This window comes from Oncorhynchus mykiss, chromosome 8 (assembly GCF_013265735.2).
Source record: "Oncorhynchus mykiss isolate Arlee chromosome 8, USDA_OmykA_1.1, whole genome shotgun sequence".
Lineage (NCBI taxonomy): Eukaryota > Metazoa > Chordata > Actinopteri > Salmoniformes > Salmonidae > Oncorhynchus > Oncorhynchus mykiss.
In genome coordinates this window covers 48776977-48803660 of record NC_048572.1, presented here as the reverse complement: position 1 = coordinate 48803660, position 26684 = coordinate 48776977, and the positions used below count along the sequence as shown (strand labels likewise).

Here is a 26684-nt window from a genome sequence, read left to right as displayed (position 1 = left end):
AATAGTACTTAGAGCCACAAGTGAACTCAATTCAGGGTGAGCACATTCTAACAAACAGCTTAACTGATCAAAATAAAATAAAACATCTCAAGAGAGTTGAACATTTTCAATATGTCCCCCTTTTCAAACAACCGGTTCAAAAGCAAAATATATGAAAGAACAGAGAACAAAAAACAAAAAACACCACATTTCAGCTCATATTCGCTGCAAATATATAAACTCAAAACATCTGAACTCTTCTTATATATAATATACTGTATGTGTGCATAAAAAAGTAATTCCTCTCCTTAATATAAATCAAATAGAACTCTGTAGAACAGAACATAAAAGAAGGAGTCCACTTAAACGTGGACCAGATGCATATTGTTTAGTTCTCTTTAATGTTCGTTCCCTCCTTCCAGGTGCGCTTTTTGAACTTTGACCTCTGCTGAAACGCAGTAGAGCACCTTGGGAGGCCTGGGAAGGCGGGCATTGCAGCAGAAAGATGCTGACAACCCGAAAACAAAGTCCCTATCCAAACTGAGGGGCCTAACACAGCACACATACAGTAGGGGTGTAGGGGAGTGCTTTGGCAGAGGAGAGGTCTACTCTTTTACTATGGTACTGCCGTTTCTGTTGATTTTCAAAGGGATGCAATACGACCCTGATTCATATAAGTTAGTAATAACACAAAGGGGTAATCTAGGTTGGTCTATTGTGGCAGTGATATAACTGAATTGGGTAGACCAGCACCGAAAGAGGACATTTTTCCTTCAGTGCTGAGCTATAGGTAAGGGACCAGCAGACAACATGGTCCCTTCAAGAGTATGGTTCCACTCCTTGCATTCTAAGCAGACTTCCGCTCCTATTCGGGGTTAGTGCGGGTTAGCTTCCAGGTCCTCAGTGTGGGCAAGACTGCATATTGGATGCATCTGGCAAATCGTAATGGAGAGACGGGAGCAGACTCCGCCCCTTCAAAGACCGCTGATGAATGAAAAGAGTTCTGAACGGACTCAGCCGTTGCTCCTTGTGACATCGGTCACCGCCTGCAATTGGGGGAGAGGTTTATATTGATGTTTCGAAAACAAATCAAAGTAAATTCACAATTCCATCTAGTTTATTTGGTGCTAGATTAACGTGAGTCAATACAGTTGAAGTTGTGGATAGACAGAGGTTATAGGGCTTGACCAAGCAGCAGCACACAACTAACTGATTCTTGATTAGTAGAATCAGTGTCTTGTACCAAACTGAATAAAACTGACTGAGATGGGGACTACTTTGACGTGTCCAATAAGAAAAGTTCATTTACATTTTTAATTTAAAAACATTTTGTAACAGTGAGTGTGCCCTACTGAACATGCCTGCTTGTCTGGAGCAAAAGCCTGCCCAGCAGGGTTAGGTTCTCCTGAATTCTCTAAGTTCCATGGGGTCCCTATTTTACCTTTGCCGGACGGAGCCGTAGGAGTCCAGGAGCTGAGTGCTGGCCACCTCCAGGTTCCAGTCATGCATCTCCAGCACCTTGAGACACTCCGTCCTGGTCTTCAGGCCAAGACAGAAAAGCTGCTCAACCTGAGAGCAACAGGATCAGTTACAACTCACCATCAGAACTTATGTATCCATCATCAGATATTTCAATACCGTTTTTAAGCTAGTGCTGTTCTATTTGCACAATGTCCTAAAGAAAAATGAAGTCACACAATCTACATCTACAACTGCCTGTTTACAAATCATAGAGTTTTTTTTGCATGTGAATATTTTTTCATAAGTTTACTATTCCTTTACTCAGCAACTCTCCAACTGTGGGTCAACTCATGCTTTTTACACACAACTTCCTAAGGCTCAGATCTAATTATTTACTCTTGACTTGTAGAAGGTTTACTAGGGCTGTGGTGATCACTGGTATAATAGACCCTTTATACACTATTGTGCCCACTCAAACTGTGCTGTGATCAGATTTGTTGCATCTGCACGATCCTTTCCAGTACGGTTTCAGCAATTAAGGTGGATGTGTAACCAGGCCAACGAAGTACAGCTCAATAGTGTGGCAAGGTAATAGTGTACTACCGCCATGGGCCCCTACCTTGAGGTAGTGCACAGCTTTCTGCACGTTCCAGTTGTGGTTCTGGAGGGCTGTGTGACACTCCTCTATAGTCACGCCATGGACCGCCTCCTGCACCTGTGGATGCCACACAAACAACAAATTAGGTCAATGTTGCTGCTACACTGACCAATCAGCTGGGCAGATCTCTGCTGTCAATCAAAACAACATAAACAAAAACTTATCAAGAGTAATTAAATTATGCATTTTTGAGTGTCTGTCATTCTTTTGGTGTGAGTGATTGGCTACATTATGTTTCTCTACCCTTATCCCGAAGTGTGCACTCATACACTCCCCCTCATGGATTTAAAAGGAATAGAGACTGGTGTGAGGAATATGGTGGAAAGTGTCTGCAGCCATCCTTACACCAATCCAATGCTGTTAAATGCACGAGGGAGTAAATGAGTGCACACTTTTGGAGAAGGGTAGTGAATCAGATTGCAGTGAATGAGTAAATTCTATGAGTGAGTGAGTGCTTTAATTAGGGATGCACGATATATCGGTGAACATATCGGCGTTTGGGACTTTACAATAACACTATTTGACACGTTACATAAGTTTTTAATTTGACACGTCAAATAACACAGTTCTAATATAGAATGTTGTGTGTTCTGAATTTGCACGTGCAAGCCAAGTGCCACCACTAATCAGTAGCACTGTCAAAGCTGTACAAAAAAGTCTGCAGCAAGCAACCACCGGCCACGAACGACGTGTTTACAATACCGCGTTGGTAATAAAGCATTATTTGTTCGAACGCAACTTCTGGGGTAGCTAGCTAGCTAGCTTTAGCTTGGTAGCGTTACCTAGCTAGCACCAATACAACCAACCTGAAAACAAGGACTCCTTGGACTAGGACTCCTTGTGAGTAAATATTAGCTAGGTAGCCACTTGTTGTTCGCCTACTGGAATTGAATTTCAGTTCATGAAAATAATAGCTAGCCAGCTACTTAACCCTGTTGCCCAAAGCTAACGTTATAAGCAGCCAGCTAGCTTCATCTGGCTAGTGAGGCTCGACCTGACCGCGTTATGTGTTGTGAAGCTAGCCACAATAAGGATTAGGCACAATAGTGGAATTTGCGGTTTGCCTTCAAAATAAAAGTACATATTTGAAAGTGATGCAGAATGTTACAGTAGGTGGAATCATGCCATATTTACGCTAGATAATGTTAAACAAGGTTGGAATGTGAAGCAATGAAATGGGTTATCAGTCTACTCGCTGACACCCACAGAACACAACTGTGAAGAGTTTATGCCAAAATTATCATTGTAGCGCTTATGGTGGGACTGTGACTGTAAAATCACCTCCCCAGTCAGCCTATTGTGTGTATTTATATTCATATTGTGCTGTACAGCTTTACCTAAGGATTGGGGAAGAAATGGGGTATCAGTCTACTCAATACCCAATATATTTTTTTCCCCAACGTCCTCCTCAGAGTTATCAGTCTCCAAAACATCCACGCAGCATTGTTTTTCCTCTGGGAATAGTGTTCAATACACAAAGGTTGCCATTAAATGTGGCTCAATTCACAGTTGTTTCAGAGTCCCGCAATAAGAGCTACAACACTAATGTTCTCTGGGTGTCACGGAGTAGACTGATACCTATGGATTGTGGATCAATGACATGGGGTAAGGCTGTACAATGAAATAAGTATGCCCCTAATGCAATTCTAAAGTATAATACATCCAGTGTGATTTCAAAATAATTTTGTCAAATTAATAAATTGTCTTGTTGATTTTATATAGAAACATTCCAACCTCATTTAGCATGATCTATTCAATTATGGGATAATTCTACTATTTGTATTCATTTGCATCACTGTCAAAGACACACTTTTATTTTGAAAGCTAACCGCAAAGTCCGCTATTGTGGCTAATCCTTATTGTGGCTAGTTTCACATAGATGGGTCCGACCACCATTAATCAAATAAGAACCGTCTTATAAATTAGGGTTATTTTAGATGATGACACCTAGCTATATATTTAGCAAGCTAAATATAGCTACTGGAACAGTAATTTCGTTTTGCTATGTTTTTGAGGAAGAACATTGTTGGCATCCATGAACTAGCTAGCTTTTTTAATGACCAGCACTGTAGGTGCACGAGACAACTTTACCAGTATCAGCATACTTATCGACGAATCGTTGTGAATTTGAAATACGAGTGATAGTGTAATCAATGTGTAATAACTATATAAAAAAATGTATGAACGCATTAAATTATTATGTTATTAACAAAATGACGTTTTGGTCAGTGTGGTGTGTGTGTAACCTTTATTTAACTAGGCAAGTCAGTTAGGAACAGATTCTTATTTACAATGACGGCTACCCCGGCCAAACCCGGACGACACTGGGCCAATTGTGCGTCGCCCTATGGGACTTCCAATCACGGCCGGATGTGATACAGCCTGGATTCGAACTAGGGACTGTATTGACGCCTCTTGTATTGAGATGCAGTGCCTTAGACCACTGCGTCCATGTGCGCGTGTGTGTGTTAACTATTTAACTGTACTTGAACGCTTAAAATGCCGTTTTTTTTTTATATCGGTTATCATTATCGGTATCGTTTTTTGGGGGGCAAGGAAAATATTGGATATCGGCATTGGCCAAAAATGTCATAGCAGTGCATCACTATCTTTAATGTGTGAGAGTGAGTGACTGACAGACTGCTTTAATCCAGACTCCCTATTGATCATTTTCCAAGGCCTTTTGCGCAGTATATCCATCACCCAAGTGGTCTCTGTGCACAAATTATATATTTGGTTGTTATACATCAATTGCAATTTGGTTACAGTTTGTAATATTGCATTTGAGTTTAGTGAGGAAGCAATCAATCCACCAGTAAGGAGTAGATGCAAGCAAGCAAACAAAACAGTAAGCACACAAATAGTGCCTAAATAGGAGTTAATGTTATGTAAAGACTGGTCAAGAATTGCCTTCTGTTGCCCCCTCCTGTTCAATGATGGCACATGCAACCACAAAACAACGGCTGCGTCTGAAATGGCACTCTTTTCCCTATAATATACAGTATTCATACGCGTTTGACTTATTCCACATTTTGTTGTTACAGCCTAAATTCAAAATTGCTCAAATAGATTTTCTCACCCATCTACACGCTATACAAAGTGAAAACATGTTTTTAGAAATGTTTGCAAATTTAAGTATTCACACCCCGGAGTCAATACTTAGTAGAACCAACACCTGGATTGTGCAACATTTGCCTATTATTCCTTTCAAAATTCTTCAAGATCTGTCAAATTGGTTGTTGGTCATTGCTATACATTTTCAGGTCTTGCCATAGATTTTCAAGTAGATTTATGTCAAAACTGTAACTCAGCCACTTTAACTCTTGGTAAGAAACTCGTGTAGATTTGGCCTTGTGTTTTAGGTTATTGGCCTACTGAAAGATTAATCATCTCCCAGTGTCTGATGAATCAGGTTGTCCTCTAGGACTTTGCTTGTGCTTATACAGTGGGTCCTCATTTAAAAGTTGGTGCTTGCTTACACAAATTGTTTTACAGATGGTCTCTCTTTCAAAATACAATGTTTTCATAGAATAATCACAGCTACATGCCTACTGATTACAATCAGTAAATACAGATTTGGGGAAAATATCCTTTTTATTGTATTCTGTTATATTCCATCATGTTCATATTGTAACGGGCTGGGGAATATAAGCATGTGATGTCTGCTAAATTAACACGTTCATTTCATTGACATTGCGCAGCCATAGCCTCAGCTACTATAGCACAGATACATACATGCTATTCTGTTATTTTTAAATAAATTGTCTTAGTACCATTGTTTTATGACCTCCTTATACATAAAAAAAGGATTTCTTTGTGATTGTGTATATTAAATAATTTATTAGACTGGTGGCTATTGGTAGGCTACTCATCGAGTCCCATCTATTCTACTGTTAATATCCATATTGCGCAGTAGACCTTCATGGTGCTTCGAGGAAGAAATGCTCAGGAAGTTTTAGTGTTTTACCATATTTATCTCTATGTAGGCCTACTACTAGAGTGGAACATATAAATATTTAGGAAATGTCAGGGACAGGTGGGTTCAAGGTTTTTATTAAAATTAAGTTATTGAAATTACATGGAGCTTTAGGCCTAAGAGTCCTGTTTGCTGTAGCTGTTTTAACATAACTTACTTACTGGCATAAAGGCCTACTACAATATACAGTATATCAATCAAATCATTAATTTGGGCACGTCGTTGCACAGCACACCAGTCATCCATGTCTTTAAATACAGTCAAGCATTTTAGTTATAAAATAAAATAATAAAGGGAGCTTTGAATAAACCGCAACGTTGGGTAAAGCGAATGAATTCACAAATGCATTTGACTGTTTGTATATTGGCTGTACGAGACTTTAAAACCTTTTTTGTTAGAACAGACCATATGGGATCGATTATCCATTTGTTTGCAAATTATTATTGTATTGTTTTGTTGTTTATACTGTTAGCAATTCTGCTTAATTAAATTGATTAATATTATGGTGTTTCAAGAAAACAGAAATGCATTTTACAGTAGCCTATGTAGGCCTCGTGGTTTCCGTTAGGAAAATATGGTGCTGTACACCGTGACCGGTTGGGAGTAGGCCTAGGCTACTAAGCGACAGAGTGAAGAGCAAAACAATCCTAACATTTCCACAGCCTAATTGTAGGCTAACCAATATCCAAATGGAGATGTAGTGAAAATAAAAATCGGATTGATTTATCAAGACCAGTCCCCATGCTTGTCTCAAAGCAGCACCAACCGGTGCTGAAATAGTTGACCACACACTGGTAGGCTATTGCTTCAAATCCTATTATAACAATTGGATGACTTTGGGTATTTCAGTCAGCAACAATTTGTTGCCTTCAATTGCATTAGCCTACTTTATTCAAATATTTCCATCATTCAGTGATATTTATTCCCATAGTAATTAGGTTAATATAGGTTCATTAAATAATCAAAAGGAAAAATTGGATTATTTATTAGCCTAGTGGATATAAGTATTTTAGGCATATCATGTGAGTTAGGCCTCATTCCAATTGATTGTCAAAAGCGCAAGAGATACTGTTGCATGACAAACAGGTGCTGTTAGATTACAATGTTATTTTTCTGCCCATTTGGAACAGTGTAAACAACACTAAATAACTGAAATAATACCAGAGAGTCTGTCTAATGAGAAGAAAAAAAACGTAAAGCCTTTAATACAGAATAGCAACAAATAAAAACAGATGGACTTGTGAAATTGCTTTATCCAACATTTTGAAGTTGCATGAGGCTTGGTGATCACAGATTCACTAGGATATTAAAAACAAACACTCAAATAGGCAACAGATGCAGGAACAGAAACATAGGGCTGAGTGACTCACTCATTCCTGGCTTTTGTTCAAAATAAGTTATATGATAATGTAGGGTTAAAGACACATTCTTTCTGATTGTCTTTAGCATGTGCAGTCTCTCTCCTCTTGCTACAGCTCATTTCGTTTGAATTATGTGGATTATAATACATTTATATATTTGTAGGGATGCTTTTTTTGTTAGGGCAAATCAGGTTTGTGATATTGAGTTAGACATATAAAACTTTAGATGACTTAAACCTTGAATACATTGCACCTTTGCCCTTTTTAGCCATTAGGCTACACTCAACTCTGACTGACCGCAGCATCTATCGGTAGTCTAAACTGTGGCACAAATTGGGGGATTTTTCACCCCTAGCCGAGCTAGACTATTAGCCTAATTTCATCTGTCAAACAGGTAGGAATACCTTTAATTTCTTAAATAGAAGGAAATATGCTCCAACACAAAGCCAACTTGATGTTAGTAAAGTCTAATTAAAATGTAGACGGTTGAAATGAATTATGCCTACCTGAATTTGCCTACTTTCAGTATATATGAGCTGTCCTTTTCCGATAGATTGTGCTGCGGCTGCTGCTTCAAGTTACTCAAATCTGGCTTATTGTGAGGTCAATAACTCTGATAAATACATGAATGGGCAAGAAACATATTGTCTTTAATAAATTAAATTATAGTAGTAGGCAGCTATCAAAGTTGAACACCGGTCCACCTTCTCATCTTCGCGCAATTCTTCTCAAATTGAACAGAACAGAGGCTAGTCCATGAGCAAGATGGTGCATTTTTTGGACTAGGCCTAATCAAAAAAAAAAAAAAATGAAATCAGAATAAACGTTTGACTCTGGTCCTGGTTAAGCAGCACACAAAACATGTATTTGATCAGCAAGAACAGAGAAGGCCGGGGGCTAAGTGTTGGTGTGTAATGCAACCTAGTTTTATTTACACCTTCCCAGCAGCTATCTTAGAAATATAAGTTTGCGCTATGCTTCTCTGAGCATGTACTTCATACCCTATGGATCATTTGATCAAGACCACACTAAACAATTGATATTACGCGCCCAGTGGAGAATCAGAGATGAGGGGCGGCATCGGGCACACATCGATATATAGCCTAATAAGCAACTAATACTAACACTGACAAATATTGACATTTTATCAATTCAATTACATGACCCTCCCCTGGACTAGATTTAAATACTAAACCTTCCCCTTGACTGAAATTGAAAAAGCAGGACCCTCCCCCATTTTCCTCCAGGTAGTCATTCTGTAAATTCCTATCTGTCCCTTAGTATTGTGGAGTAACTACAATGTTGTTCATCCTCAGTTCTCCTATCACAGCCACTAAACTATGTAACTGTTTTAAGTCACCATTGGCCTCATGGTGAAATCCCAAGTGGTTTCCTTCCTCTCCGGCAACTGAGTAAGGAAGGATGCCTGTATCTTTGTATTGACTGGGTGTATTGATAAACCCTCCAAAGTGTAATTTATATATCTTCACCATGCTCAAAGGGATAATAAAATGTCTTTTTTTCCCTTCTCCATCTACCAATAGGAGCCCTTCTTTGCGAGGCATTGGAAAACCTCCCTGGAATCTGTGTTTGAAATTCACTGCTCGACTGAGGGACCTTATGGGGTACAGAGGTTTCAGGGAGGTACACTACATGACCAAAAGTATGTGGACACCTGCTCGTCGAATATCTCATTCCAAATTCACGGGCATTAATATGGAGGAGTTGGTCCCCCTTTTGCTGCTATAACAGCCTCCACTCTTCTGGGAAGGCATTCCACCAGATGTTGGAACATTGCTGCGGGGCCTTGCTTCCATTCAGCCACAAGAACATTAGTGAGGTTGAGCGATTAGGCCTGGCTCGCAGGCAGTGTTCCAAATCATCCCATAAGTGTTCAAATGGGGTTGAGGTCAGGGTTCTGTGCAGGCCAGTCAAGTTCTTCCACACAGATCTCGACAAACCATTTTTGTATTGTCCTTGCTTTGTGCACGGGGGAATTGTAATGCTGAAACAAGATAGGACCTTCCCCAAACTGTTGCCACAATGGTGCAAGCACAGAATCGTCAAGAATGTCATTGTATGCTGTAGCATTAAGATTCCCCTTCACTGGAACTAAGGGGCCTAGCCCAAACCATGAAAAACAGTTCCAGACCATTATTCCTCCTCCACAAAACTTTACAGTTGGGCACTATGCATTCGGGCAAGTAGCCAAACCCAGATTTGTCCATCGGACTGCCAGATGGTGAAACATGATTCATCACTTCAGAGAACACGTTTCCACTGCTCCAGAGTCCAATGACGGCGAGCTTTACACGACTCCAGCCGCCGCTTGGCATTGCGCATGGTGATCTCAGTCTTGTGTGAAGCTGGTTGGTCATGGAAAGCCATTTCATGACGCTCCCTACGAACAGTGCTTCTGCTGATGTTGCTTCCAGAGGCAGTTTGGAACTTGGTAGTGAGTGTTTCAACCGAGCACAGAATTATTTTTAGGCGCTACGCGCTTCAGCGGTCCCGTTCTGTGAGCTTGAGTCCATGCAGCATTAAGGCTTGCCATGACAAAGGGGTCGGATACTTATTGAGTCAAGACATTTCAGCTTTTCATTTTTAAAACATTTGTATAAAAAAAAGTTACAAAAAATATATAATTACACTTTGACATTATGGTGTATTGTGTGTAGGCCAGTTACAAAAAAATTATTCATGTCATACATTTTAAATTCAGGCTGTAACACAATGTGGAAAAAGTCAATGGCGTGTGAATACTTTCTGAAGGGACATTCTGAAGGCAGATTGGGATTGGTGTCCGAAATGACACCTTCTTCCCTATATAATCCCTACGGGATGGGGTGCCATTTCAGACGCAGCCATACTTTCATCAATTGATCAAGAGCACAACAATATTATATTCAATTTAGGTGTTTATTGCAACTTAACCCACAGACTTGCCTTTAGGAGTGTTATTCCTAAAGCTTACCTTAAGACTGTGCCAATGGCATGGGTTGGGGGCAAAGATGTACTGTATTAGTGTCGCTCGCAATTGTACACTCTACACCTGATTTATGGCTAGCCCCAGGTAGAGAACCTCTTGGTATGGTATGTCAATAAATGTCTCTCTCTGACCCGCTTGCTGTATATCTCTCTCATTCCTTTCCACCCCCTCTCTTGCTTTCATCCACTCTATCTCCCACTTTCTCTCTCTCTTTCCATCCTCCTCTCTTACTCTCTCTCTCATTTTCTTTCTTTCTAGTCTGTACCTAGGGAACCCAATTTAAAACTATTGAGGACATAGTAGCTGAGGAATGCTATTCTTACATTGTGTTCTGTATTTTGAATTTCTTTTACATTGTATTGATCGCTGTTTGGTTTCAGATTGTATTTGATTGTTGTCTTACTGTGATTAATTCACCTTGTGAATTAAACCCAGGTCTCAATGGATATTCCCTGAATAAAAAAAAAATACAACAAATATTTTTCAGAATGTCATTCCAGAGTGTAATCTTTTAAATCAGCTTTGATGGATACTTGATTGGTTGAGAGTGTTGATTTAGATTGATTGGTTAGAAAGTTTTGCGCATTGATGCAAAAAGTTAAGGCGTGTGTGTGTCTGCGGAACACTTCTCAGTACTTGAATACACTGCCCTGCTGTGGTTTATTTACATCATAAAAGTCCAAAGTCCCTATAGCCAAGCCTTTGATTTGGCATCACAGAACAAAATTACAAACGCAGCACAAACAAACACTGCAAAAAAATCCTTAATTTCTTATTTATTTCTACTTTTTTGTATATCTTTTCTTGTGTTCTTCATTACTCATTCTAGTTTTTGTAATATAACAGTAGTGGTTTCCTCCCCCCTTTGATTTTGTGTATTAGTTCATGTTCTTTCCTGTGTTCGTTTGTTATTGAAAATCAAATCAACTGAATACTGATTAAAAAATAAATAATCTGAGGCTGGAGCCTTTGGTACTACTCACCATCTTGACCCCGTCTGCTGTGGTTCCCCCCTCTGCCCTGCCGGCTGACCCGTCAGAGCTGACCCTGGGCAGGCTGAGAGAGGACTTCATGCCCAGCCGAAAGCCCAGGCTAGTGTTGTTGTTGGAGGAAAAGTTGGGCTTGAGGTCTCCCCCCTGGTTCTGCGGCTGCTGGTTCACCATCATGGGCCTGACTGTGGCCGTGTTGGCCTGCCGCCTCTCCTCGCATATCCCACCGCTGCCACCAGTCGGCACATTTTCCGCTTCCCTGAAGAAGCGGTCGTAGCGGTCCAGGTAAGGCGGCCTCTCGGGCAGGAGGTAGTAGTGCGTGTTGCTGATTTTGCGGCCGTCGCGGACAATGGGCAGGATGCAGGGCCCCTTGGTCAGGTCCTTACCCTGGGCTTGTGCTTGGATGACCTTGGGTGCGGCATATTTGGGGTCCAAGGCAAAGCTATGTGTGGTGGGCATGAGTTTCCCCGGGGACGTGGAGAGGTAGGATCCGTATGTGGGCGGAGGAGGGGCACTGGGGAAAACCATTGTCCTTTGCTGGGGGGAGCCCACCTGTTGGCCCATGGGACTGGGGGTGCGCGAGCCCGGCTGGGACAGGGGGTCCCGCGGGGGGATCTGAGGGGGGCGGTCCTGGACTTCCTCAGAAGCTGGAGTCAGGGACAGGGAGAGGTCACCGGACCAGCGGGTGTAGTCCCCCCGTTTGACAGGGCGAGGCGGGATGGGTATGCGTGGAGGGATCTGGGGCTTGTCCTCAGAGAAGAACAAGATGATCTGGCGGTGGACGTCCATTGACTGGAGGCCGGAGATTGGGGACAGCAAGGGGGGCTGGGGACCTCCTCCCGTGGGCACATTGAGCCTCCTCATGCACTCCTGCTGGAGCTCCTGAAAGATCTCAGCTGACTGAGAGAAGGATGTGGAGGCCAGGCCCTGCTTAGAGGGCAGGAAGAGGTTGTCCTCCAGAGGTTTGTCGGCTGCACCGGCCATGGCCTTCTCCTCACCAGCCGGCAAGGTCTCTGTGGGGCTGTGGCTCTCACCCATCCCCGCCTGCTGCTGATTCAGGCAGTTGATGGAGCTCACCTCCATGTCCTCCTCGTCCTGCGCCACATCATCGTACGCAGGAGGTGGAGGTAGGGGCCGGGCGTCCCAGTCCACCACTGGCGTGGGGTGTAAGGGGCGGGGCAGCGAGCGCCACGGGCTCTGGGTAGGAGTACGATCCAGAATAAACTCTGCGTCCAGGGCCAGCTTGGCCAACGAGGGCACCTGGAGCTCCACCACCGGGGAGGGGGAGGATGCGGCCGGGGGAACCTCCTCCCCAAAGTCGATGAGTGACACATCACTGGGGGTGTGGCCTGAGCCCATAGTACGGCCCCCCTGTTTGGAGGCGGAGACACATGTGGCGGGTTTCAGCTTGAGGCCTTTGATGGAGCCCGCTTTCAGTAGCGACAGCCCCTTGAGGCCTGAGGCGGTCAGCTCCTCGTCCTCAGTCACCGAGTCGTAGCACGGCTCTGGAAAAACAAACAGACAAATGCAACTTAAAGACTTTGGCAACTAATGACTTTGGCAACTTTACAATACTTCTACGCCGTAACTGCTCATTACTCATGTAGCACTGTAGTCCATCCACAATTTTTATTTATATTATTTCACCTTTATTTAACCAGGTAGGCAAGTTGAGAACAAGTTCTCATTTACAATTGCGACCTGGCCAAGATAAAGCAAAGCAGTTCGACACATACAACGACACAGAGTTACACATGGAGTAAAACAAACATACAGTCAATAATACAGTATAAACAAGTCTATATACGATGTGAGCAAATGAGGTGAGATAAGGGAGGTGAAGGCAAAAAGGCCATGGTGGCAAAGTAGATACAATATAGCAAGTAGAACACTGGAATGGTAGATTTGCAATGGGAGAATGTGCAAAGTAGAAATAAAAATAATGGGGGTGCAAAGGAGCAAAATAAATACATAAATAAAATACAGTAGGGAAAGAGTTGTTGTTGTAGTTGTTTGGGGTAAATTATAGGTGGGCTATGTACAGGTGCAGTAATCTGTGAGCTGCTCTGACAGTTGGTGCTTAAAGCTAGTGAGGGAGATAAGTGTTTCCAGTTTCAGAGATTTTTGTAGTTCGTTCCAGTCATTGGCAGCAGAGAACTGGAAGGAGAGGCGGCCAAAGAAAGAATTGGTTTTGGGGGTGACTAGAGAGATATACCTGCTGGAGCGTGTGCTACAGGTGGGAGATGCAATGGTGACCAGCGAGCTGAGATAAGGGGGGACTTTACCTAGCAGGGTCTTGTAGATGACATGGAGCCAGTGGGTTTGGCGACGAGTATGAAGCGAGGGCCAGCCAACGAGAGCGTACAGGTCGCAATGGTGGGTAGTATATGGGGCTTTGGTGACAAAACGGATTGCACTGTGATAGACTGCATCCAATTTGTTGAGTAGGGTATTGGAGGCTATTTTGTAAATGACATCGCCAAAGTCGAGGATTGGTAGGATGGTCAGTTTGGCAGGGTATGGGTAGGGTATGTTTGGCAGCATGAGTGAAGGATGCTTTGTTGCGAAATAGGAAGCCAATTCTAGATTTAACTTTGGATTGGAGATGTTTGATATGGGTCTGGAAGGAGAGTTTACAGTCTAACCAGACACCTAAGTATTTGTAGTTGTCCACGTATTCTAAGTCGGAGCCGTCCAGAGTAGTAATGTTGGACAGGCGGGTAGGTACAGGTAGCGATCGGTTGAAGAGCATGCATTTAGTTTTACTTGTATTTAAGAGCAATTGGAGGCCACGGAAGGAGAGTTGTATGGCATTAAAGCTTGCCTGGGTTGTTAACACAGTATCCAAAGAAGGGCCAGAAGTATACAGAATGGTGTCGTCTGCATAGAGGTGGATCAGAGACTCACCAGCAGCAAGAGCGACCTCATTGATGTATACAGAGAAGAGAGTCGGTCCAAGAATTGAACCCTGTGGCACCCCCATAGAGACTGCCAGAGGTCCGGACAGCAGACCCTCCGATTTGACACACTGAACTCTATCAGAGAAGTAGTTGGTGAACCAGGCGAGGCAATCATTTAAGAAACCAAGGCTGTCGAGTCTGCCGTTGAGGATTTGGAACAATGCCCCAACGGTCTACCTTGAGTGATCAACCTTAAGCCTGCCTTTGATGCAATATTTATTTATGTACATAATGAATGACTCTGTAGTTGTCCCTGAAATGAAAAGGTAATAATCCTCAGTGTGTCTATTTGTAATGTGTGGATATAAATAAATTGTTTCCATTTCATACATTGTACATGAACGGAAACAAACAACATCTTACAGAGAAGATTAGAATATTTTTGGTGATGGAATCATACACAAACGTTAAAAACAACCATTACATTTATTTTAAACCAGGCTGCAATACACAACAAGTTGGTCCACACACGCTTAATTCCTCAACTCTCTGGTTAGGTGTTAACCACTCAATGCACAGAAACCCAGACTGCACACCTGTTAGTGAGAGAGGTGGAGAAACAACAAGGTTAGGGAGGAAGAAGATAAATGGAGTAACTGGGAAGAGAAGGAAAGAGAAAAAGGGAGGGATGGGGAGAAGAGGAAGAGAGAGAGATGAGAGGAACAATTGCACACGGTGTACCTTTGAAGACTGGAGCTAGGAGATAACAGAGAGGGCAGGAGCAATGGGTGAGCTGGAGTGAGACACTACACTTACTCTTGACAAGCACCAACGGCTGGGGGGGACGAGTAGGTGCCTCCTCTGAAAATGCCACCACCAGAGAGAGAAGGAGAGGGGTACAGGAGAGAGCGATAGAGGGAGATCACAAAAGTGTGTGAAAGAGAAGAAGAAGAGGGCGGGAGAATGGAATAAATAAAGTACAACCACGGAGACGGACAAACAAATAAAAAAACAAAAAGGGACGAGTACAAGTCAGATTGGACTCATTGTGTAAAACAGTCAAGTTCAGAACAGCTCAACCAAAAAATATCAACCCCAAAAAAGATAAACCACGAAGAAAAACATGCCATTGTGACGATAATTGCTTGAGTCACCAACAAAAATTTTGCATGGTAGGTTGTTTAGGAATGGGCCACTCACTTTTTGGTCGTCCTGGTAGCTGAGTAGGCCGGGCAGCATTGAGGTCCAACCCCAAGACATCTGGTGGGTCCATGGGGTTCCCTAGGTACAGACTAGAAAGAGAGAGGGGATGAGAGCGAGAGAGCAAAAGAAGAGGAGGGAAAGAGAGAAAGTGGGTGATAGAGAGAGAGGATGAGAGAGATAGCGGATGAGAGCAAGAGAAGGGGTAGAAAGGAAAGAGAGAGAGAGAGATGCAGCAAGCGAGTCAGAGAGAGAGAGGGGACATTTATTGACTTACCATACCAAGAGGTTCTCTACCCGGGGCTAGCCATAAATCAGGTGTACAGAGGCTCGCCCCAGGTTTCACATCTGCTTATCCAACCCTGGGCCATGTTCAGTTGTCAAACGTTGCAGATAGAAATTTCATGAATAGACAGTAATATGAACAATAGTCTACTGCCCTCTAGTGGTAAAAAAACAACTACTTTTTTTTGCCAAGGCTGTGGGTCCTGCAAGTATAACAAACAATTACCTAAAAATGTGCACTGTAAGCGGCACATATCGCTACAAGTAGATAGAAGCACGAGTTCTGAGGATATGTCTTACTCGTCGATGCGGTCCGGGAAGCCCCAGCAGCGGTGTGGGTCTGTGTCTCCATGGCCTGTGTGGATGAAGCTGTGTTTGAGGGGTCTGCTGATGTCATGGGCCGACAGGCCTGCAACTGAGGTCACCACGTTCCTGGGGAACTGGCCCAACTTCAGCGTGCGCTTGTTCTGGCCCCGCCACCAGTAGTTCTCCGCTCTGAGAAAGAGAGGGAGGTGGGTCGACGTACAGGTGAATGTGAGAAAACATTCAGGTACAGACAGACACACACAAGTGGGTGCAGATATATACGCGTGGCAAGCACGCATCCACCACAAGCAGGCATATAAACATATAGACATAAAAATAGGCAATAACAAACTATAACAAAACGGTTCTCCCCACTCGTTTTAGTAAAAAGCTGAGGGATGGAGCTGGGGAAACGTAACCACTCTCGGATTAATAGAGGGAGCTATGGATGCAAGGACTGACCTTCCATGATATCACAACTATAGTTTTAACCATGTTTTGAGGCTATATAGTGTTTGTTTACATTTACTTTGTTTACAAACATTGGAGATAAACAAGCTTATATTTTGGGTTCTGATGGGGTACGACTGTTGAACTAAAAATGTATGAAAAAAAAGTATGTAGCAACTGCTGTTTGCCCCTTTAATGTTCTTTATTATGTAATGTGTTGTGCTTTGTGTGGACCCCAGGAAAAGCAGTTGCTACTTCAGCAACAGCTGATGGTGATCCTAATAAAATATTAATATTATACACACAGGCAGGTTGGATAAGCAGTTGTGAAACCTGGTGCGAACCGCTGTACACCTGATTTATGGCTAGACTCGGGTCGAGAACCTCTTGGTAAGGTAAGTCAATAAATGTCCCCTCTCTCTCTTTCCTTTCTAACCCCTCTATTGATCTCATCCGCTATCCCTCTCATCCTTTCTTTTCCACTATCTCCCACTTTCTCTCTCTCTCCCTTTCTCTCCCTCTTTCCCTCCTCCTCTCTTTCTAGCCTGTACCTAGGGAACCCCATGGACCCACCAGATGTCTTGGGGTTGGACCTCAACGCTGCCCGGCCTACTCCGCTACCAGGAGAGCTAAAAGTGAGTGTCCCATTCCTAAACAACCTACTAGGCTAAAGTATTGTCTTTTGTGGTTTATCTTTTTTGTGGTTGAGCTCCCTCTTATTCTGTCTTTTCTAAACTTGACTGTTTACACAATGAGTCCAATCTGACTTGTACTCGTCCCTTTTTGCTCTTTATTTGTTTGTCCGTCTCCGTGGTTGTACTTTATTTATTTCATTCTCTCGCCCTCGTCTTCTTCTCTTTCACACACGCATACACCCACTAACACAGACACACTCCCAAAGGCATGCAAGAAGTTGCAGACACATGCACATACACAAGCATGCATAGAAAAACACAATGACAGAATATGGATTTACAGGACATTAGTTGATCACACATACCTGCCCTCAATGATGGTGATCACGTCATTGACCTGAATCTGAAGCTTGTCGGACTCTTCAAAGTCCTGCAGCGCGCACATGTCTGTTGGCATGGTCTGGAATGGAACGGACACACACATACATACGCACACAAACACCAAGTTTGAGAACGTTTAACTAACACTACACCCCAACAGTGGGGCACAAGGCATAAAAATGTAGTCATTTGGGCCCAAAATCTACATTGAGTTTTTCCCCCAAAAAACTTCCATTGACATCAGTTAAGCGCGAACATCAAGTTAGGATTCCTCAGTTGGTAATGCCCATACAGTAGAAAATTCACTAGGTGGGGCTATAGGTCCATTTAACACATGAAGGTTGTGTATTCAATCTCAAACGTAAACATTGAAAATAGACTTGCAGACAACTAACACTGGTTTAACACTGATGTACCCCCCACACGGCAGGGTAGCCTAGTGGTTAGAGTGTTGGACTAGTAACCGAAAGGTTGCAAGTTCAAATCCCTGAGCTGACAAGGTCCAATTGGTCGTTCTGCCCCTGAACAGGCAGTTCACTGTTCCTAGGCTGCCATTGAAAATAAGAATTTTCTGACTTGCCAAGTAAAAAAAACAAAAAAACAACAACACACACACACAGGGAAGTGGGTACCTCGAGCAGGAACTCCCTGAGGGCGACAAAGGTGGGCCTGTCATCAGGTTTCTGGGCCCAGCACTGCAGCATGACGTTGTAGATGTCCTGCGGACAGTCCTCTGGCTTGGGTAGACGCTCACCCCCCTTGTCAATCTTGTGTAAGATCTGAAACACATACACAAAATACTTAAATTGAACCATTGACATAAAATATTAGTATTTTTATTTTGTGTGTGTGTATGCGTGTACCTGGCTGCCATTGAGGCCCAGCCAGGGCTCCTGTCCGTGGGTATACATCTCCCACAGCGTCACCCCGAACATCCAGGTGTCTGTGGCGTGGGAGAATGTCCGCGTCTTCAGGCTCTCCGGGGCACACCTGGAGGTGGAGGACACGCACAGCAAACACACACAGCAAACACACCTTAAGAAGGTGATGAGAAGGTGGAAAAAACACACACAAAACACAACACACACTATGCATAGCCACATCAGGGGCTTATTCCCCAGGGCACAATGTTGTAGAATGTTCATATAAAAAATACTTTACTTAGAACAAACATGTCTCATGCATGTAAAATAACAGAATCATGTCAGCTCTATTCGTGGCAATTTATCTGCAACGTCAGACAACGTTTGCCTACTGAATGTGGCCCTGATAACACCGACACACAAATACACGCCAACCTTTCCTCCTCCGGTGGCAACACACACACTCCCTTTCCCACTGCACTCTCCCCCTCAACCACCACCACCACCCCCTTTCCTCATCCCACTCACCACGCGAACGGCACCTTGCGGTGCTCCTGCATGACGTAGTGTTCGTGGTTGTTGGGCAGCGCCCGCATCAGACCGAAGTCGCCAATCTTTACCCTCTGAGCCGACGCCAGCAGGATGTTGCGGGCGGCCAGGTCACGGTGGATGAAGCGCCGCTGCTCTAGGTAGGCCATGCCGCACGCCACCTGCACGGCGTACTGGCACAGCATGTGGATGAGGATGGGGCCCTGCGGCCGAACGCAGCGCAGGCGCTCCAGGAGGGAGCCAAGCGGGGCTAGTTCGGTCACCTGGAGAAGGAGGGTGTGTTGTTAGTGCTGGGCTGGAACAAAACTGTAATGTCTGTGAGCTCCCAAGAGTTTAGAGCAGTGTTTCCCAAACCTCTTCTCGAGTACCTCCAGGTATTTGATTTATTCCTGAGCTAACACACAAAATTCCACCAATGAAGGGCTTGTTGACTGATTGAATCTGCTACCAGTCTGGCAATACGCAAAATAAGTAGAACAGCTGGTGGTACTTTAAGAGAGGTTTGGGAAACCCTGCTTTACAGGGAGTGGGGCTGAGGAGAGTGCCGGGGGAGGGGTGAGGAGGTGACAACAATAACATTATTGGTCGACTCCAAACACAATGTACTCCACATCAATACAAAATAATACTGAGGAAGTACTGGGAGGTAATGACGCAGAGATGAAAAGAACAGAGCGTCATCAGCCCTTATTTTTGTCCTTTGTCTCAATCGCTCTGTCGGGTGTGGACCGGAGGCCTTGAGATTCTGCCCTTGATATTATTTAAAGGGTTCACACAGTTTGTAAACTTGACATTGTCTGCACTTATGAACAGTATAGGTTTTGAGTGTAAGCTGGTGGTGCTGCTATTTAGGCATGTACACAAGCATGTACAAAAAGCAAAACAAAGAAAAGCAAAGCAGCTGGAAAGATATCGCCCCGTGTCAACTGTCATGGGTGAAGAAGGTGCATTTTGTATCCATGATCCTTTGCAAATGTAATCTGATTTGGGGACTCAAATTAAGTATTTAACATGTGTTGTGTGTGCCCGCCCATACCATCTTCATGGGTTGTGTGAGCACCACTCCGTACAGCCTGATGAGGTTCTGGTGGTCCAGGGAGTGCATGGCATTGACCTCGCAGATGAAGTCGTCCAACGCCTCCGGCTGGCTCAGCATGTCTGTCTTCAGACACTTGACCGCTACAGTCAACTGGAGAGAAAGATGGGAGACCATGTTAGCAAAATGCGAAATCAAAATCCAAAGGGAAAGCTATTGATAGCCAGTTGCACTTACTAACAGTCTGGAGGCCGCAGAACAGTCTTAAACAAGGAGACAATAGAGCACCAGGTTGCACTTCCTGAACAAGATGATTTTTTACTTTATTGTTTGTTGTACAAGTTGGCCTGCCCTACACGCTAATCTAAATGCTGTTAAGGACAGCGGCAACTTGCTGAAATTATGAGGTAAATTATTCTAAATTATGCAGTAGGATATAAAAGACGGGAATGGAGGTCCTACTACAGCATAACATAGGAGATCAGCTGATCTTATTCCCATTAGATTGGTGGTTAGCCACTGGACTAGATGTTCTATGGCCCTCAAATTCAAATCTGGACCTCAAAGCCAGTTCCACTGCTTATTTTCATTCTTCCCCTCAAAATCAGGGAGTGATTGAGACCTGGGTCACCATGTAGGTGCAATTAATTATCAGATAGAACAGAAAATAAGCAGGCTCCGGACCTCAGAGGGTAAGATTTGAATACCCCTATTCTTAAATGTTTTGTAAACTATTCCCTTGGATACCGTTCTGTTGTGACACTGCACCTGGCTTTACTATTTCCATCTGGCCATGTTGTGGTCACTGCTGGAGAGTGTTTGGACAAGATTCTCTCTTCATCACTCCCTTGCTCCTTCCCTCTCTCAAGGTCAAATCTATAGGGGTTAGTGGTCAAGGGTTTGACCAGAACAGATGTTGAAGGGAGGGTGTTTTGGTCATTTTTTCACACGCTGTCAACTTTGAACCCACTGAACCCACTGATACTTTGTTTCCCAGGGTGATCATGAGGGACTTTTATATCCTATTCCCTCTCTTCCTCTGTCTTTCTATCCTGATCCCTACTACTGTATAGATCAAGCGTTCCATAAGTGTTCCAGAAGCACGTGTGTTATTAGGTGTGTCTAGATGGGACCCTGTTTTCTAAACAGAGGCCTATAGGAGTACGATGCAGACAAATACCTCTCCCACTACCAGCCTTTCCAACACACATACACACACACAAACAGTACAGTACCCACACACTACACTCCCACACCCCAGTCCCTCTCACCACTTTCCCGGCGGGCGTGAACCACTCGCCCCTCTTGACCACCCCGAAGGAGCCGTCGCCGAGCTTCTCGAAGAGAGCAAGGTCCTTCTCGCTGATCAGACAGGTGAGGGCCTGGTGCTGGGGGGGCTGGGACAGGGACTGAGGACCCCCCTCAACCGCTGGGGGTGGCGTGGGGGACAGCTTGCGGAAGGAGGTGGTGGGCGCCGCCTGCTGGAAGTCCCCGCCATCCGGACGCTTCACACTGAACACCTGGAGAAAGAGAAGAGAGGGAAAGAGAGTGTTAATACAACATGAACAAAAATATGTGCTCCACTCTTACTAAATTCTGTAAATGAGTCTTTGGGTGCTCTAGCCCAGGAGTTATCCTCCACAGGATCAGTGTCCCAAAATCGGGACAGTTGCTGCTCAATATGCGATATGTGACTAGAATGGTGTTGTAAACAACAGGCAACTTTCCAGGATAGACATGTCTTATATCGTCAGAAAGCTTAAAATTACTGTTCATCTAACTGCAGTGTCCAATTTACAGTCGCTATTACAGCGAAGAAATACCATGCCATTGTTTGAAGATAATGCACAACAAAACACTTATCAAGGCAACTGGTTCGATACATTCACCTCTGACAGTAAATAATCTACTTATATTCAGTAATCTTGCTCTGATTTGTCATCCTGAGGGTCCCAGAGATATAATGTAGCATAGATTTGTTTGATAAAATACATTTCTATATCCTAACCCGATCCATGTTGTATACAGCGTTTTGAGTGAATTCCAACTCTTCCAACAAAATGAAATCAAAAAATTGGCAAAACATTGTTTAACCCGGTTATGTTCAGTTTCTGTGCAATCCTCAGACACTCTAGAAGGCAACCAAACTTGTTTAATCATTCTACATTACGTATTGGCTACACAACACTTCAAATTAGCCCATGAAGGTCAGCCATTATTACGTACCAATGAGTCGAGCGGTGTTCACTCTATTGACAGTGTTCACTTGGTCCAATGACCACCTATCGTTTTGTGCTCATAGCTAGCTAGATAGCCAATGATCTGGGCTTTCCAGAAGTATGTGAACACCCTTTGTACGACAAACATCCATCATGCTAGAGCTGTGCGCAACAGTTTCATTTTCATGTGAAAGGACACCTAAAAAGTAACTTACTGGGCTGGGAATCCTGTGAGGTGAAAAGATACAAGTGTTATTCACAGAATTAAGGATAGACTTCTCCTTAATGCAACCGCTGTGTCAGATTTCAAAAAAACTTTATGGAAAAAGCACACCATGCAACAATCTGAGTACGGCGCTCAGAGACCAAACCAGCCAAAGAAATATCCGCCATGTTGTGGAGTCAACATTAGTCAGAAATAGCATTATAAATATTCACTTACCTTTGATGATCTTCATCAGAATGCACTCCCAGTTCCACAATAAATGTTTGATTTGTTCGATAAAGTTAATAATTTATGTCCAAATTCCTCCTTGTTGTTAGCGCGTTCAGCCCTAGGTCCAGACAAAAAGTCAAAAAGTTCCGTTACAGTCCGTAGAAACATGTCAAACGATGTATAGAATTAATCTTTAGGATGTTTTTAACATATATCTTAATAATCTCAATAAAGTTCCAATCGGAGAATTCCTTTGTCTGTAGAAAAGCAATGGAACGCGAGCTACCTCTCAAGTGAACGAGCGTCGCGAGCTTGTGGCACTCTGCCAGACCACTGACTGACTCAAAGAGCCCTTATGAGCCACTCCTTTACAGTAGAAGCCTCAAACAAGTTTCTAAAGACTGTTGACATTCAGTGGAAGCCATAGGAAGTGCAATTTGAAAAACTACAAACCTCAGATTTTCTACTTCCTGATTGGATTTTTCTCAGGTTTTCGCCTGTCATATGACTTCTGTTATACTCACAGACATCATTCAAACAGTTTTCTAGTGTTTTCTATCCAAATTACTAATATGCATATATTAGCAATATGCATATATTAGCAACTGGGGCTGAGTAGCAGGCAGTTTACTCTGGGCATGTTTTTCATCCAAATGTGAAAATGCTGCCCCCTATCCCAAACAGTTTAACAAATGACTATAGAAGGAGGACGCATCTTTACCCCATGTGGACTGTTCAGGTGGCAAATAGCATGAAAACACAACAAAACAAAAATCTGACTCCCTATGTTCAAAGCTCAAACCAATAATTCCTTCTATGGCTTTATCGATAATTTACATTTTATATGCTTTATATGCATATCAGACTTTATACATATTCCCACTCCCCCAGAGTCCCTGCGGGCTTTCCCATGAGTCTGTCTGTTATGTCCATACCATACATACCCTTCAATATCAATAGTTTCTTGCCGACGCAAATGCGTTTAATTTATTGAGATAATGTCTCGATTTAAGGATTTTAGTATTATTATTCGTAATTTATTGTTCAATGAAGTCCATCCGTTAACATTCCAATGTTCTATTGAAATCAAATCTCGTATGGGATGGGAAGCCTCTCAATATTTAGTATGTCTGTCCACCCCATGTCCTTGTCCACGTGGTCCTTCTGGTTGATCTCGTTTCATGACCCGTCTGCTTCCCATGACAAAATAGTCCTTTCCTCCTGGTATGTTCAGTTGTATAAGGTGATCGATGTGGGACTTGGCTGATCGAAGGAAGACTTTGTTATAATCAGGATGGTTTCGCAGCTTTAGTTTTTTCCGTAACAGAGCCCCTTTCTCCTCCACAGACCGACACTCCACCTTCACAACCCAGAGACCTTTACCTTTCTCCCTCATCCTCTCAACTGCAATCACCTCTGTTTCGCAGCCTAGGCCTACTGATATCAACTGGTTCACTTTAGAGATTAGGTCCTCGTTTTCATCAGCTGGCAGTCCTGCCACTATGATAGACACGTCTTGGTCTAACTTTGTTGTTTTCGCAGCGCCTATTCTCCCAGATTCTAGGAATTCTACACGGGACTCCAGACTAGTGGTCGACCGATTATGATTTTTCAACGCCGATACCGATTATCGGAGGACCAAAAAAGCCGATACCGATCAATCGGACGATTTAATTTTTAAAATTTGTAACAACGACAACAATACTGAATAAACACTTATTTTAACTTAATATAATACATCAATAAAATTAATTTAGCCTCAAATAAAATTAAACATTTTCAATTTGGTTTAAATAATGCAAAAACAAAGTGTTGGAGAAGAAAGTAAAAGTGCAATATGTGCTATGTAAAAAAGCTAACGTTTAAGTGCAATGTAATCAGGTGGTTAGAGCGTTGGACTAGTTAACTGTAAGGTTGCAGGATCGAATCCCCCGAGCTGACAAGGTAAACATCTGTCATTCTGCCCCTGAACAAGGCCGTCATTGAAAATAAGAATGTGTTCTTAACTGACTTGCCTAGTTAAATAAATGATAAATAAAGGTGTAAAAAAAAATATATATATTTTTTTAAATTGGCCAAATCGGTGTTCAAAAATACCAATTTCCGATTGTTATGAAAACTTGAAATCGGCCCTAATTAATCGGCCATTCCGATTAATCGGTCGACCTCTACTCCAGACGTCCAACTTCAAGAGGTATGTGGTCTTGTAGATGCTTATTATTATTCTCGAGTCAGGAAAGTTGTATGATCATCATGAATGGCTTTCTCCAAAGATGTACGTAAGCTTTCAACTTTACTATTCATTCCTTTTTCAATACTCAGCTTCATTTTGTCCCTATTTTTTTTCCATTTTTGTACATAGACTCCTTATCTCCGTCTTGAGATTAGCCATGCTATTGGCACTTTCTTCTTTGATAAATTCAGCTCCATACTTTTCTCACAACTGCATAGATTTCTACCGGAGTCCATATGTTTTTAACGGTTAAGTGTTTCTGTTAATGCTGTTCAAGGTAACGTTAGATAGCCAGCTAAATGTAATGCAAGTATGTCTACTGACTGTCTTTCACCCTCACGGGATTCAGACTTCAGCTACCTACATTTATGATTCGATCTCTATGTTTTAAACTTTGAAAACATTTAATTAAAAAAAGTTTTAAATAGTTTGGTCCCATAAAGAAGCAGCAGCGTTTTTCACTATGTGCACCTGTTAATTGAAATGCATTCCAGGTGACTCATGAAGCTCATGAAGCTTGAAGCTTGTTGAGAAAGCCAAAGAAAGCCAAAGCTGTCATCAAGTGTGCAAAGCTGTCATCAAGGCAAAGGGTGGCTACTATGAAGAATATCATTGTTTAACACTTTATTGGTTATTACATGATTCCATATGTGTTATTTCATAGTTTTGATGTCTTTGATATTATTCTACAATGTAGAAAATAAAACAAAATCTCTTGAATGAGTAGGTGTTCAGACTTTTGACTGGTACTGTATATGTTTATAGGCATGTGCTGTGTATTTGATGTATTGATGAGGGGCTCACCCCCTGATAAAATAAAGGTTAACTTCTTGACGCTACACATCCCTGTCGCAGGATCATTTTCGTCAGCAACCGCTGAATAGCATAGTGCCACAGTCATACTAAAAAATATTCATATTCATGAAATCACAAGTGCAATATTGCAAAACACAGCTTAGCCTTTTGTTAATCCACCTGTCGTCTCAGATTTTGAAATTATGCTTTACAGCGAAAGCAATCCAAGTGTTTGTGTAAGTTTATCGATAGCCCAGCATAGCATTATGTACACTTAGCATCAGGAAGCTTGGTCACGAAAATCAGAAAAGCAATCAAATTAACCGTTTACCTTTGATGATCTTCGGATGTTTTCACTCACGAGACTCCCAGTTACACAACAAATGTTCCTTTTATTGCATAAAGATTATTTTTATACCCAAAATACCTCCGTTTGTTTGTTGCGTTAGGTTCAGAAATCCACAGGAAAGAGCAGTCACGACAACGCAGACGGAAATTCCAAATAGTCTCCATAATGTCCAGAGAAACATGTCAAAAGTTTTTTATAATCATTCCTCAGGTTGTTTTCAAAATATATATTCGATAATATATCAACCGAGTGTGTAGGTTTTTCAATAACCATGGGTGGAACAATGGCCGCTTTACTCTGTAGCGCAAAACTCACTCTGAGAGCCCCCACCGATCCACTTGATCTTTCACGCTCATTTTTCAAAATAAAAGCCTGAAACTATGTCTAAAGACTGTTGACACCTTAGGGAAGCCATAGAAAAAGGAATCTGGTTGATATCCTTTTAAATGGAGGATAGGCATGCATAGGAACAGAAGGGTTTCAAAATAAGAGGCACTTCCTGATTGGATTTTCCTCAGGTTTTCGCCTGCAATATCAGTTATGTTATACTGACAGACAATATTTTTACAGTTTTGAAAACTTTAGAGTGTTTTCTATCCTAATCTGACAATTATATGCATATTCTAGTTTCTGG

General features: G+C 42.7%; 1 protein-coding gene across 4 annotated transcripts in view; it reads right to left on the bottom strand.

The window, feature by feature from the left end:
• Window positions 1-243: 243 nt before the first annotated feature.
• The window catches only part of tnk2b (tyrosine kinase, non-receptor, 2b), a 124605-nt gene continuing 98164 nt past the window's right edge, over window positions 244-26684 (bottom strand). For 3 of the 4 annotated variants that reach the window (XM_021612735.2, XM_021612733.2, XM_021612732.2), the window contains exons 4-16: window positions 21290-21538; window positions 20019-20171; window positions 18962-19245; window positions 18434-18560; window positions 18203-18349; window positions 17555-17649; window positions 16099-16293; window positions 15514-15605; window positions 15130-15174; window positions 11408-12918; window positions 2060-2155; window positions 1421-1548; window positions 244-1025 (exon numbers count right to left, since the gene is read on the bottom strand). In XM_021612735.2, the coding sequence (XP_021468410.1) occupies window positions 1019-1025; window positions 1421-1548; window positions 2060-2155; window positions 11408-12918; window positions 15130-15174; window positions 15514-15605; window positions 16099-16293; window positions 17555-17649; window positions 18203-18349; window positions 18434-18560; window positions 18962-19245; window positions 20019-20171; window positions 21290-21538 (3129 nt within the window). In that variant the 3' untranslated portion in view covers window positions 244-1018. The remainder of the gene's footprint in view (window positions 1026-1420; window positions 1549-2059; window positions 2156-11407; window positions 12919-15129; window positions 15175-15513; window positions 15606-16098; window positions 16294-17554; window positions 17650-18202; window positions 18350-18433; window positions 18561-18961; window positions 19246-20018; window positions 20172-21289; window positions 21539-26684) is intronic. The other variant, XM_021612734.2, reaches the window with a different exon arrangement.